This window comes from Copidosoma floridanum, unplaced genomic scaffold (genome assembly GCF_036245765.1).
Source record: "Copidosoma floridanum isolate Cflo_tuat_1 unplaced genomic scaffold, Cflo_Japanese_pri ptg000026l, whole genome shotgun sequence".
Taxonomy (NCBI): domain Eukaryota; kingdom Metazoa; phylum Arthropoda; class Insecta; order Hymenoptera; family Encyrtidae; genus Copidosoma; species Copidosoma floridanum.
Window position 1 is genome coordinate 1193043 of NW_028321903.1, and position 12606 is coordinate 1205648.

General features: G+C 39.3%; 2 protein-coding genes across 2 annotated transcripts; both read right to left on the reverse strand.

Annotated features, from left to right (window-relative positions):
- Positions 1-7054: 7054 nt before the first annotated feature.
- On the reverse strand, positions 7055-8674 carry LOC149373810 (uncharacterized). Its single transcript, XM_089595646.1, has one exon. The coding sequence runs from the start codon at positions 8672-8674 to the stop codon at positions 7055-7057; it is 1620 nt and encodes a 539-aa protein (XP_089451772.1).
- Positions 8675-8802: 128 nt separating this feature from the next.
- On the reverse strand, positions 8803-12306 carry LOC149373811 (uncharacterized). Its single transcript, XM_089595647.1, has 2 exons — positions 10933-12306; positions 8803-10812 (listed from the first exon to the last, which is right to left on the reverse strand). Exons 1-2 carry the CDS (start codon positions 12304-12306, stop codon positions 8803-8805), a joined length of 3384 nt encoding a protein of 1127 aa, XP_089451773.1.
- Between the last annotated feature and the right edge of the window lie 300 nt (positions 12307-12606).

Sequence of the window (12606 nt, forward strand, 5' to 3'; positions counted from 1 at the left end):
TGAAGTATCGTATATTACGCAGACCTAGTGAGGGAGGTTAAGGAGCAGAGCAGAACCTATCGACGCTTCGTACGATGTCTAGCCTTATTCACATCATCTCATTCCAATTAACATTGGATTGTATATAATACTTAAAGAATTTTCGGTGGAGGTATGCAAAAAATACTAGAGGGGTGGCCTAGCCGCCTAGGTAGGGCCAAGCTAAGCAGCGTTGGGTTAGGCGGATTCATTATCGGAACTTTTTCCCTAGATCGTATATATAGCTATACGATCTAGGGAGAATGTTCCGTCGAGCAGACAGCACAGCAGTGAAGGGGCATTGCCAAAGACACGCGGGAATTCAAAATTGTAATATTAATAACACAAGCGCTTATCACCCAATGACCCAGGGCGCTAACTGACCACTCTGTTAAATAAATAATTTTTAATAACACATGCACCTATCACCCAATGACCTGGGGCGCTAACTGGCCACTCTGTTAAATAAATAATTTTTAATAACACAAGCGCCTATCACCCAATGACCCGGGGCGCTAACTGGCAACTCAGTTAAATGAATAATTATTAATAAATAACACAAGCGCCTATCACTCAGTGACTTGGAGCGCTTACTGGCCACTCTTTTAAATAATTAATTATTAAAATAACACAAGCGCCTATCACCTTATGACCCGGGGCGCTTACTGGCTACTATTGAATAATAAATTATCAAGGAATTACAAGAGCGCCATTTAAAAAGATCTTTGTCGTACTAAAAAGGCAATCAAAATTGTGATATGTTTACATATGTTATCGATCAAGTTTTTATTATTTAATAGTGTTCCAAATAAGTGTCCTGGATTATCAGGAAAAAGGTGCTTGACATTTTTATTAATAATTATTTATTTACTAGATTTGCAATTAGCGCCCCAGGTTATACGGTGATAGGCGCTTATGTTATTAATAATTATTAATTTAAAAGAGTGGCCAGTTAGCGCCCCGGGTCATTGGGTGATAGGCGCTTGTGTTATTAATATTACAATTTAGAATTTCCACGTGTCTTAGGCAATGCCCCTTCACTGCTGTGCTGTCTGCTCGACGGAATATATCCCCTAGATCGTATAGCTATATATACGATCTAGGGAGAAAGTTCCGACAGTGAATCCGCCTAACCCAACGCTGAAGCTAAGCTGCGTGCCATCACGCCATCTAGACCGGGCTCTAACAGTGATGAGCCGGGAAAATTATTCGCACCCAACTTTTTTGTGCTTTCGTGTTCTATTAATAGTAATGTACCTAAAAGTTTGTTAAACAATTTTTTAATAAACAATTTCGTCAAAGTTGTTTTTTCGACCTGAAAAAAATAATCTCAGATTCTTTGGCACATTTGGAACAAAAAACCAATTGGAATGTATGTACCTAAACACTACAGTTTTCGAGAAAAAAATTCCCAAAGTCTCAAAAAATGCATTTTTTCCGGTTTTGAGGGCTTCATGAAAGTGTTAAATAAACTCATTTTCATATGTTACAACACATGATCATAAACTATAGCCTTCCTCTACAATCTCTAAAAAAGAAAATGTCGAAAAGTCAAGTGTCAAGATTGTTTTTTGCAATCAACGTTCAGGGCGTTTCAGCGCGCGCTCATATGTGAGTGTATACCTATATATGTATACGTTCTCTATATGCATGAGCCACGAAACCTATATATAGTAATACACTCACTGTGAGTGCGCGCTGAAACGCCCTGAACGTTTATTACAAAAAATAATCTTGCCATTCAACTTTTCGACATTTTCTTTTTTGAAGATTGTAGAGAAAGGCTTACAGTTTATGATCGTGTGTTGCAACATATGAAGATATTTTAATTTAGCACTTTCGTGGAGCCCTGGAAACCGGAGAAAATGCATTTTTTGAAACTTTGGGAATTTTTAACTCGAAAACAGTGGGGTTTAGGTGTATACATCCCACTTCGTTTTTTGTTCTAAATGTGCCAAAGAATCTGAGAATATCTTTTTCAGGTCAAAAAAACTTCTTTGACGAAATTGTTTACAAAAAAAAATTGCTTAAACAATACCTGACCACATTCTTGAGTGTCAAGACAAACTTTCAGGTACATTACTATATTTTGAACAAAAAAGCACAAAAAAATTGGGTGCGAATAATTTTTCCCGGTTCATCACTGTTTGAGCCTGGTTTAATCTGCCTGTACTGTACTTACACTTTTGCCTCGCTAGGAAGCTAGGGGTTGTTAATCATATACACATAGATTTGATTGGACCGTTTCATACATCAAATTGACTTTACTTTAATATGATTGAATCGTTGCCTGTTGTGTCTCACTTATCTACTCAATAAACGCGCTAATAATTATTCTAATCTCGGTCTAATTACAGTGTTATGAAAATTGGAGACAAAAACCTTTCATGAATTCTGTTTCAGACCAACTATTTGAAAAAAAAAATCAAAAAGGGCATTACATTTTTTTACACGTACACGATTTTTCTGGTATTTCAGAGGGGTATAGGGAACATGATAAACTTTGTCCTGAGACTCGCCTTTCAAAAAAATTCTTATTTTCAAGTTACCTAAGCGGTTTTTTGTACAATATCTCATGTATAATACCTAATTCTTACAACCAGCCTCCGTTATTTCTTAGTAAATATATTCTCGGTAATCTATAATGAGTTGTCTTTCAGTTTAACGTACTTTTAAACTTTTCATCAAATATATTGATTTTTTATCGCATATTGACTTTTTCTATAAGCTCATTAGTCAGGTCGCCAAAAGCTCAAAACTGTAGAAAAAAATGGTGGTCTAGCCTTGCGAAGCGTATTTGGGCTTAGAATTAAGAAAAAAATATGAGGAACAATACCTAGAAGTCTTTACTTAAACCAAGATACGCGTCGTAGGTTTTTTAATGCAAAATAATTTTTTTTTCAGCTTTTTTTGATTTTTTTTTGATATTAAGAAAACTATTAATTCTAGAAAAAAATGTGAAATACATCATTTTTAAGGAGATAATATAGCATAAGAAGTAAGTATTTAAAAAAAATACAGAAATCATCTTTCATTGTATAAATAAGCGAGAAAGAAAAAACTGATCAATTAAAATGCGTCAAAATACATATTAAATTACTCTAAAAAAAGTAGAGTTAAAAAAAGTATTATAACTTTATTAAAAATAACTATATTTTTAGGAAAGCTTAGACATACTTACCTAATGACGCAAAAGTATTACGTTTAAAATAATTTTTATTATATTTTAAATAATTTTTATGATGCAGTAGCCCTACAAAAATTGTGACATGACATAAGAAAAATCACTATGTCCAACCTAGTAAAAATTGTGATGGTATAATTTTTGCCACACAACACAGTAAATTTTATTGTTATCGTTTTAAAATGTCCCACATTTTAGAGTAGAATTTGGTATGTGACATAGTAAAATTTTTCATTCCACTGTATTGCTATTCAGTATAGCAAAAATTACTATGTTCGACAGTAATTTCGTACGATGTATATAAGTATATACGCCTAATGAGCTTCGAATTTGAGATTATACGATTGTAAATATTGAAAGAAACATTTTTGATTTATCAGAATTAAAAATTGATACGTGCTAACAACTAATTTTGAATCGACTAATTATTCGTTGTTAACATCTTAGTCCACAGGAAACCCTTTGATTTTTAACTTTATTGTGTGTATGATAAACAGTACACGTTCCCACATGTACTTTATCCGTACTCGCGTGTACACATCCTATCCTGTGGTCTAGTAGTTGCGGAGCCTGACAAGGAAGCGAAAGGATGGAGATTCAAATCCCAGTCACTGCAGATCTTTATTAATGGTACATTACGTCACTAGGCACAAAGTACAAATATTCGGGTGCGCTTTTTGTAAGTTGGTGCCCATGAGTCTCGTATAATGTTTTTCTTACCGAGGGCGCAAAGTGCAATTTTGCGCCCGTGGGCACACTTTGCTCCCAGAAATCACTTTGGGCCCTAGGGCAGAAAAGTACTTTGGGCCCGGAGGGCGCAAAAAACTTTTCTGCCCGTGGGCCCAGAGTGATTACAAGGGCGCAAACTAAGGGCACAACCAGCCTCTCAAAAACGCCCGAGGTAAGAAAAATAATAATATTTTTATAACACATCAATATCTATGTACAATAAGAAAAAAATATCTATACACATTGAAATCTATGTAAAGTAATCTTCTGTTTAACATATATATATTCTCTGGGCAATGTGTATATATATATATATATATATTTCTTCTCTAACTTTAATATAAAAATTCTTTCTGAGTAAAGTAAAAATGACTGTGTCGAAATTTCAAACTTCAATGTTATCTGGTTTTACTATGTAACGTAGTAATTTTTATAATACAGCGAGTATGTCTCAGCTTTCCTATAAAATATAGTAATTTTTATTATAGTTGTAACACTTTTTCTAACACCAATTTTCTCAGTGTAGTAACAATTTTTTAAACAAACTTTACGTTGTAGCTAATAACATTCGCATAAATTAGCATAAATGACTGAATTTGCATAGCAATAAAACTACGAAAGAAATTATCACACTGGGAAACTTAACTTCAATTGCCGATAATTTTAAGAATTCAAAAAACCGAGCTCTTTAATTCATGTCGATGATATATCATTTGTTTATGATAAAATCAGACGAATACATTTTTGTTATTAATCTCTTATATTGATGCAACTCGAAATTACGTATCAGCTCCTGGAATCATACCTTCATTATAGTTGTGTACATAAAAAGTATCATAAATGTAAAAATCAAATTATTTTTGAGATACTGTGCTATTGGATCTTAGTATTTTAATGAACTATCAATAGTTAGTTAGTTTCCATAATAGTAGATCCACCGAATCAATTATGTCCCCTGGAAACCTAACTTCAATTATCTATATATTTGAAAAGGACGTAAAATTTCTTTTACTTGTATATTTATACCTATATTATTCCACTCGCCAACGATAATACAAAAAAATGGACTTTTAATCGGTACTAGTATAAGTTGAGTATAAGCACCTGCAAGTATAGTCTTGATAAAATATGTATAAAATTTTAAAATCTGACATTTTCCCTTAATACGTAAAACGTTATGAGCATAGACGTCAGACAAAAACGTTGGCTTTTGTTGCATTGATCTAGTTTTTCTGCAGAATTTATGTGAATATTGAAGATTGCTGAAAAATTAATCCACTGCTTCATTAATTTTTGTTTGTTTTATTTTTTACTTATTTTTTTTTTTTATGAACAATAACGTGAAAAAAATGCATTTTAAAAATTTAGTTAGTAATATTCTCCCTTCGGTGCACAAATCGGTATATTTTGTCGGTAGAAAATTTTTAGAGAATTACATCATTTATTAAATGAAACACGTTGTGATATTTTATATGCCATTGTTAACTTGCAAATAGCGTACACAGTTAAAAAAGCATGCTTTTCTCAACATTTTATAACTTAAAAATGAAATCATCTGCAAGTTTGAAAGTTCTATTAAATTTTGCTGTCACTGACATAAATAAGCATGATAATTTTCTAGAAAATCGCTTTTTAACTTAGAATTGTAACATTCCGTTATAATTTTTTTCAAAAAATTACAACCGATTATAAATTATGTAACTTTTGTATTTTTTAAAACAGGGCTTCCGCTTCTGTACAGCTTAAAAGTTGCTATTTTTCTACAAATAAAAATAAAAGTATCGTCGTCGTATAGTCCGGAGTCGCGATAATTTTTTTTTGTTTTTTTCCAAAAAATTCGTGTGCCCCCTGTTAGTGCACTGATTGATCTGTAATTTACAAATGTTGCAGCTAAGATCTTTAAGTTTTGATCAACAGTTATTGAGCATATTTTACTGGCCCTTAAATATCGTTAAAATCCACTTAAGGTAGGATCTCCGCCTAAATCTGGGGTACAAGACTGTTTATTGAACTGCTTAGCTCACTCGAAACTTATTGAAGAAAGTCTCGAGTAGAGAGCGTCAGCAGGATTATGATTTAATTAGTAATGTGGTATGAATGATTATCCAAAGGGAAGCAATGACAAAATAAGAAGTCGGATGCGTATCTTAAATCAACAAACAACTATAATTTTAATAAAAGAATTCAACTACATTTATCCAAAAGAAATACGATTTACATTGCTTTAGTTTTGTTAAGTTGCGCGGAAGAAACAACATCAATGTTTAAATGCAACTAGAAAACGCTGATTTTCGATTTAAAAAGAAAGGAACTGTCTTGAACGATAAAACTAGGCTCACCAAGCCGAGGACGAGAAGAATTACATCCCAAGCAGCAAAAGTAGAGAGGCAGCACATAATTATTGAATACCATGATGTGCTTCAAAGACTGTCCCGACTCAGCAGCAGAAAACAGGCTCTCCCGCAGGTGTTACTCGCACACCGGTCTGTAGGCGAAGAGGGCAAGCGCGGGGCCTCAGTGCGTCGAGAAGCCCGAGCGCTCGAGGAGCCGGGGCGGGGATACCCTCGTGAGAGCATGTGTGTTTGGACAGTGGAACTTGGAAGTGGAAATAGAAACTGTAGTAAGCGAACCACTACATTCGTAACACCCACGAGAGCTCCCCACCGCCGCTCCACGGGCGGAGGAATGTAATAACGCCGCTGCTTGGGCTCACCGTCGGCTTGGTGTTACAATCCTATTCTCCCGTGACCATAGCCGCCCGCCTTGACGCCGCTTGCGTCAAAAACGAGAGGAATCAACTCAAAAAAATTAAACTCGCTTATAAGAAAGAAAAAAAATAAAAGAAATTATCTAAATTTTACGTAAACATAATAGTTGAAAAGTCCTTTGGTAGGCAAAAGTACTAAAGATAAGCTATCGCTAATAGAAATAATAGGTCAAATTTGAATCTTTAAATGTAAAAGAAAAGAAAAAAAAAAAAAATGTTCAATCCAGAATGATTAAGGGAAGAGTTACGAATAACATCTAATAAGTAGAAAAAACTAACGGTCAGAATCATGAAAAAAAACAAAGTAAACTATAGAACTTTTAATATGTCAACTGTTAGTGTCACCTTCACTACACTTAGTCACTAGCTTGGTTCTTGAAGTGATCTTGATAACAACGTTGAAGCTCCAATTCAGTGGGTAGTTTCACTAATTTGACCTTTGGTCGCTTAAAGGTGGATGTGGCCGTCTGTACAGTTACTGCACGTACCAAATTGTCATCCCCTTTGTGAGTTATCGTCACCCGACCCAATGGCCAATGGCTTGGCGGAATATTGTCCTCCTTTAAGAGAACGATGTCTCCGACCTGTAGATTTGGCTGGGGCTTCAGCCACTTGTTTCGAAGCTGCATGTGATGCAGCACCTCCTTTTTCCACCTGGCCCAAAAGGAGTCTCTGAGGTCAGTCAGTAGTCTCCAACGGCTGACTCTGTTTGACGAAGTTGGCTTCTCACAGTAGGGCTCAGGGTAGGCCAGTAATGAAGAACCCACTAAAAAATGCGCTGGAGTCAGAGCGACAGCTGAAGCTTCGTCGGAGCTGAGGGGACAAAGAGGGCGTGAGTTCAAGCAGGCCTCTATCTTGGCACATAAAGTTGCCAATTCTCCAAAGGTGAAGGTTGATGTTCCGATCACCCTCTTGAAGTGGTGCTTGAAGGACTTGACTGCTGACTCCCATGTGCCGCCAAACTGCGGCGCTCGAGGAGGTATGAATGTCCACTTTATCTCTCTCATGGCTAGCTGGCTGTTGACGCCCTCGACAAATGCAGATGACTCGTTGAACAATTTGTTGAGCTCCGAGGCAGCTCCCTTAAATGTTGAGGCGTTATCTGAAATTAAAGTCGAGCAAGTACCTCTGCGTGCACAAAAACAGCTAAACGCTGCCAAGAAAGCGTCAACGGTCAAATCTGATACCACCTCAATATGTATGGCCTTAACCACCATACATATAAAGATTACCACGTAACCTTTAGTACTTTTAGCCCCTCTGCCTTTAGAGAACAGGATTAACAGGGGCCCCGCGTAGTCAAGCCCTGTAACTGTGAAAGGCCGAGTTGGGGTTAGACGATACGCTGGAAGTTGTCCCATTAGTTGACTTGCGTTCTTGGCTTGGTGTCGTGCGCAAGAGACACACTGGTGAAAAACTGCCGTGATGACTCTCGTACCCCGAATTATCCAGAACGTCGAGTTGAGAACCGAGAGCATCAACTGAGGGCCTCCATGAATGGTTAAACTATGAGCTTCCTGAACGAGTCTTTTGGTCAGCAAACAGCCTCCTGGGAGTATGATCGGGTGCTTTTCTCCGTAGGTTAGAGTAGAGTGATCAAGCCGACCTCCAACTCGGATCAAGCCTTGCTCACAGATAAACGGGTGTGAGCGTCTTACACTGCTCCGTTTGGTCAGATCTTTGTCCTCGAGTAAGCGACGTCTATCATCGGCAAAGTGACAAATTTGAGCCGCTCTGAAGCAAAATATTCTTGCAGCATTGATCTCATCCACCGTTGGTGGTCCGTGATTTCTCTGGCCACGAGAAAGTTTGGCATTGATTTGCCAACGTTTGGTGTAGGCAAGAATTCGTAGAATTTTTAAGAAACTAGTGGTTTGCTTAAGTGAGGGTAAGCAAAGAGATTCGAGTGGTCTACTAGGTTCGTGAGTGTCCACCAGTTCCTTGGCGAGGAGGGCATGAACTTCTTGCTCGTCCATTCGAGAGCGTGGCCAATCTAACTCGGGTAATGTGAGCCACGCAGGACCATTCCACCAAAGATCAGAGTTTGAGATTTCTGATGTTGTGAATCCCCGAGTTGCGCAGTCCGCTGGGTTCTGGGCCGATCTTACATGCCTCCAAGGGGCGTCTGGAAACGAGGAGATGATCTCGCTTGCCCTATTTGCGATGAAAGTCGGCCACTTGGAAGGCTGACCTTAAGCCACTCCAAGACGATTTGAGAGTCGGTCCAAAAATTATCAGTCGTTGGTGGTCGACGTAGACTTGCCAGGAGCTGTGCAGCAAGCCTGGTGAGAAGTAAACCTCCACACAACTCTAATCTTGGCAGCGAAACTACTCTTAGTGGGGCCACCTTCGACTTTGCTATGAGCAGGGTCGCCTTATTCCCAGGTAACACGAAGTAGAGGCAAGCTGCATAAGCTTGTTTGGATGCGTCGGTGAACCCATGAAGATGCCACTCGCTAGAAATAGTTGAGCCGGTCCACCGTGGTATAGCAATTTCAGCCACTTGAGCTAGATCGCCGCGAAAATGCAGCCAGCGCTGAAGCAATGGATCGGGTAGTGATTCATCCCAGTCCAATTTGTGAAGCCAAAGTTCCTGTAACAGTATTTTCGCGACGACAAGCACTGGGGCTAACAAACCTAGAGGGTCAAACAACCTTGCGATTTCAGAAAGCATTGTACGTTTTGTAGATTCAGTTGCATGTTTGGGCGTTGACACCCAAAAATTGAAATGATCTGTTTTTGTATTCCAAAACAACCCAAGAGTAGATATCACCTCGTTCAATTTCACCTCCACGTTTAATGTGTTGCTTGACAGGAGTCCATCGAGTTCGTAGGGCTGATTGGACGCCCACTTGCTTAGTTTTATACCCGCAGACGCAAGTAGGGAGATGAGCTGATCCCTTATATGACGAGCTCCTTCCAGATCATCCGAGCCAGCAAAGATATCATCGACGTAGAGCTGATACTGAAGAATGGCTGTGGCTTCTAGGTGTGTCTTTTCTCCCTCTAGAGCAAGCTGCCTCATAACTCGCAGAGCTAGAAAAATAGCAGATGCCGTCCCGTACGTCACTGTCGTAGTCCTGAACTCCTGAACTGGCTGTGAATCTTCAGCTCGCCAGAGGATGAACTGCCACTTGGTGTCGTCTTGATGGACCTTGATCTGTCGAAACATTTGGACTACGTTCGTAGTAAAAGCATATCTGAAAAAACGCCATTGAGTTAAGACAGCCGAAATTTCAGTTTGTAACTTAGGACCTGGCAATAGGACATCATTCAACGAGAGCCCAGTTGAATCCTTCTGGGATGCGTTAAATACAACGCGAATTTTTTTTGAATCGTCTCGCTTGACGACGGCATGGTGAGGCATATAATAACCCTCATGAGATCTGGCATTTGGTAATACCAATTCCATGTGATGAGAATCCGAATAGTCGAGCATGAGGGCCTTGTAGGCGTCCGAAAGGCTCTCATTGTGCGCTAACCGTTTCTCTAGACGCAGAAGACAAGCGTGAGCGATTTCTCGAGAGCCGGTGAATCTGGGTATTTGCGAGAAGGGAAGACGCACTACAAACCTATCCTGCTCATCACGATAGTGAGTATCAACGAAATGTTGCTCACAGAATTCTTCTTCTGGAGATAGAATCTTTTGGCACCGAATCTCTTCTATCTCCCAGAATTTTGTAAGAAGACTTGAGATCGACGGTTCCGTGTAGGTATGGAAAACCTGAATTGAACTATTTGTTTCAGACAATACTTTCGAATGGGCCTGACCCGTGAGAAGCCACCCAAACACTGATTGTTGTGCAACAGGTGTCCCAATCGGTCCTACCTTTAGACCATCCTTAATGATTGATGCGTAAATGTCCGCTCCTAACACACAATCAACCCTGCCTGGTTTAGAAAACTGAGGGTCAGCCAACGAAAGTCCTCGAATGTGAGACCAGAGCTGAACCACAAGTCTTCTCGAAGGAATGAGTTTCGTCAACTCATCCAAGACTAAAAGCGCGACGTTTAAGCTGAACTGTGAATCGACTTTGGATTTCACAGACAGGTGCACTTCAGCTTGTGACTTTGACGTGACAGCGCCACCAAGCCCAACAACTGAAATAGCCACCTTAGTAGGTTTTAACGAGAGTTGCTCAACAACTCGTTTGGAAACGAACGATCACTGTGAGCCAGGATCGATCAAAGCTCGAACGGAAACTGAGTTCCCCTTGAAGTTGACTAGCATCACTTGAGCAGACGCTAGTAAAACCATACTCTCCACAGAAGTTGAGTTAGCTACGATGAATGAGATCGTGGCAGAACACGACGTCGTAGCTTGCTGTGTCGAGTCATTGTGTTCTGAAGAGGAAGTGCAACCAGTCACAGGTTTTGAAGAGCAACCTGGTTTTTTGACGTTAGCACCTGGGTTATCTGAATGAAGCCTAGTATGATGTTTTCCTTGACATATAAAACACCGTTTGGCCGAAGAACATTTATCGGCAAAATGGGAAGCCTGAAGACAGTTCAGACAGAGCTTCTCCTTCTTGCAAAACTGAACCCTTTGTTGGATTGACATGTCTTTGAACTTTTTGCACCCGAAAAGCCAGTGCGTACCAGAGCACAACACGCAAAACGGGTTTGACTTGTTAGGAGTAGAATCAACAGTTTGAGCTGTATGGACAGCCGCTTGTTTTTTACTGACTGACTGAAAACCTGACCGAGCATCGGATTTTTCTGCCGTTGTACGCGACTGCTCCAAACTTTGAATTCTTCGTTCGAGAAACTTAGTTAGATCCTTATATGAAGAGAATCCCTGTTTTCCCTCTTGTGAAATCTCCCAGTTTTCTCGTGAGATAGGATCTAACTTCCGAATGATACAATGAGCAATAAAAGAATCAGCCTGAGCGACCTCACACTCTAAATCTAATAAAGCTCGTACTGTTTCCTCGACCTGATCTAAGAGATCGTTCAGGTCTTGTGCGTTCCGTGCACGAACGTTAGGAAGTTGGATAAGTTTTTCCATATTGTTATAATGCCTGAGTCTTATATTGTCGTACCGACGAGTAAGCTTTTCCCAAGCAATGGTATAATTAGCATCAGTGATTTCTAAGCCCTTCAACCTGTGCGCGGCTTTTCCCTGTACTGAAGCTAACAGGTGTGATAGTTTCACGACATTTGAGAGGTTCGTTTTGTTATGAACCAGTGAAGTGAAGCGTTGTTTAAAAGATTCCCACTCTTCGTGATTACCAGAGAAAGTAGGTAACGAGAGTTCAGGAAGAGAAATCTGATCAACTACCGCAGGATTCGGCGTAGGGTCAATAGTTGGCCGTGGGACCGGCGAAAGATCTTTGATTCGCTTACGAATGACAGATTTGGCACGGGTGTAACTATCTTCCGCTTTTGAGTAACAATTTGATTTGAAATAAACGTGTTCTGCTAAGTTAACCTCGTCGAGATTGTCATGAGATTCGAAAAACTGAGACCAGTATTTTTCAAGCATATCTAAACGGGTCTCAAAATGTTCTAAGGTTTGTCTCTCAACACGTACTTTAGAGGTGGAGTTTTCTAGAAAGTTAACTATGTTGTTGAACAGCTTAACCTGCTTTTTCATTAACTTGTCCATGACGAACAACAAAAACCAACAAAGGTTAACTTAGACAACTGAACAATATGTATTTAGGATAACAACGAAGATAAGCACTGTTTAACAAGACAACAAGCAAAAACGTAATAACAAGACTGAAGGTGTATAAGATTTCGAAAAAATAAGGAAAAAGCACTACTGGAATGTGAGAGCGAGAGAGAGAGACAACGTGTGTATACTTACAGTACCTTTCTGCAGAGAGCTTCTTCCCCCGCTCGCTCGACCTCGCTCGATCGTCGAGGAATAGGCGCTTACCGCTGCGAAGCCGACGATGGGGTG

Coding starts and splice junctions, on each gene's coding strand:
- LOC149373810 (XM_089595646.1), bottom strand. CDS start 8,674: ATGGACGAGCAAGAAGTTCATGCCCTCCTCGCCAAGGAACTGGTGGAC.
- LOC149373811 (XM_089595647.1), bottom strand. CDS start 12,306: ATGGACAAGTTAATGAAAAAGCAGGTTAAGCTGTTCAACAACATAGTT. Junction 10,813..10,932: donor TTTTACTAGCGTCTGCTCAA/GTGATGCTAGTC, acceptor AAACCTACTAAG/GTGGCTATTTCAGTTGTTGG.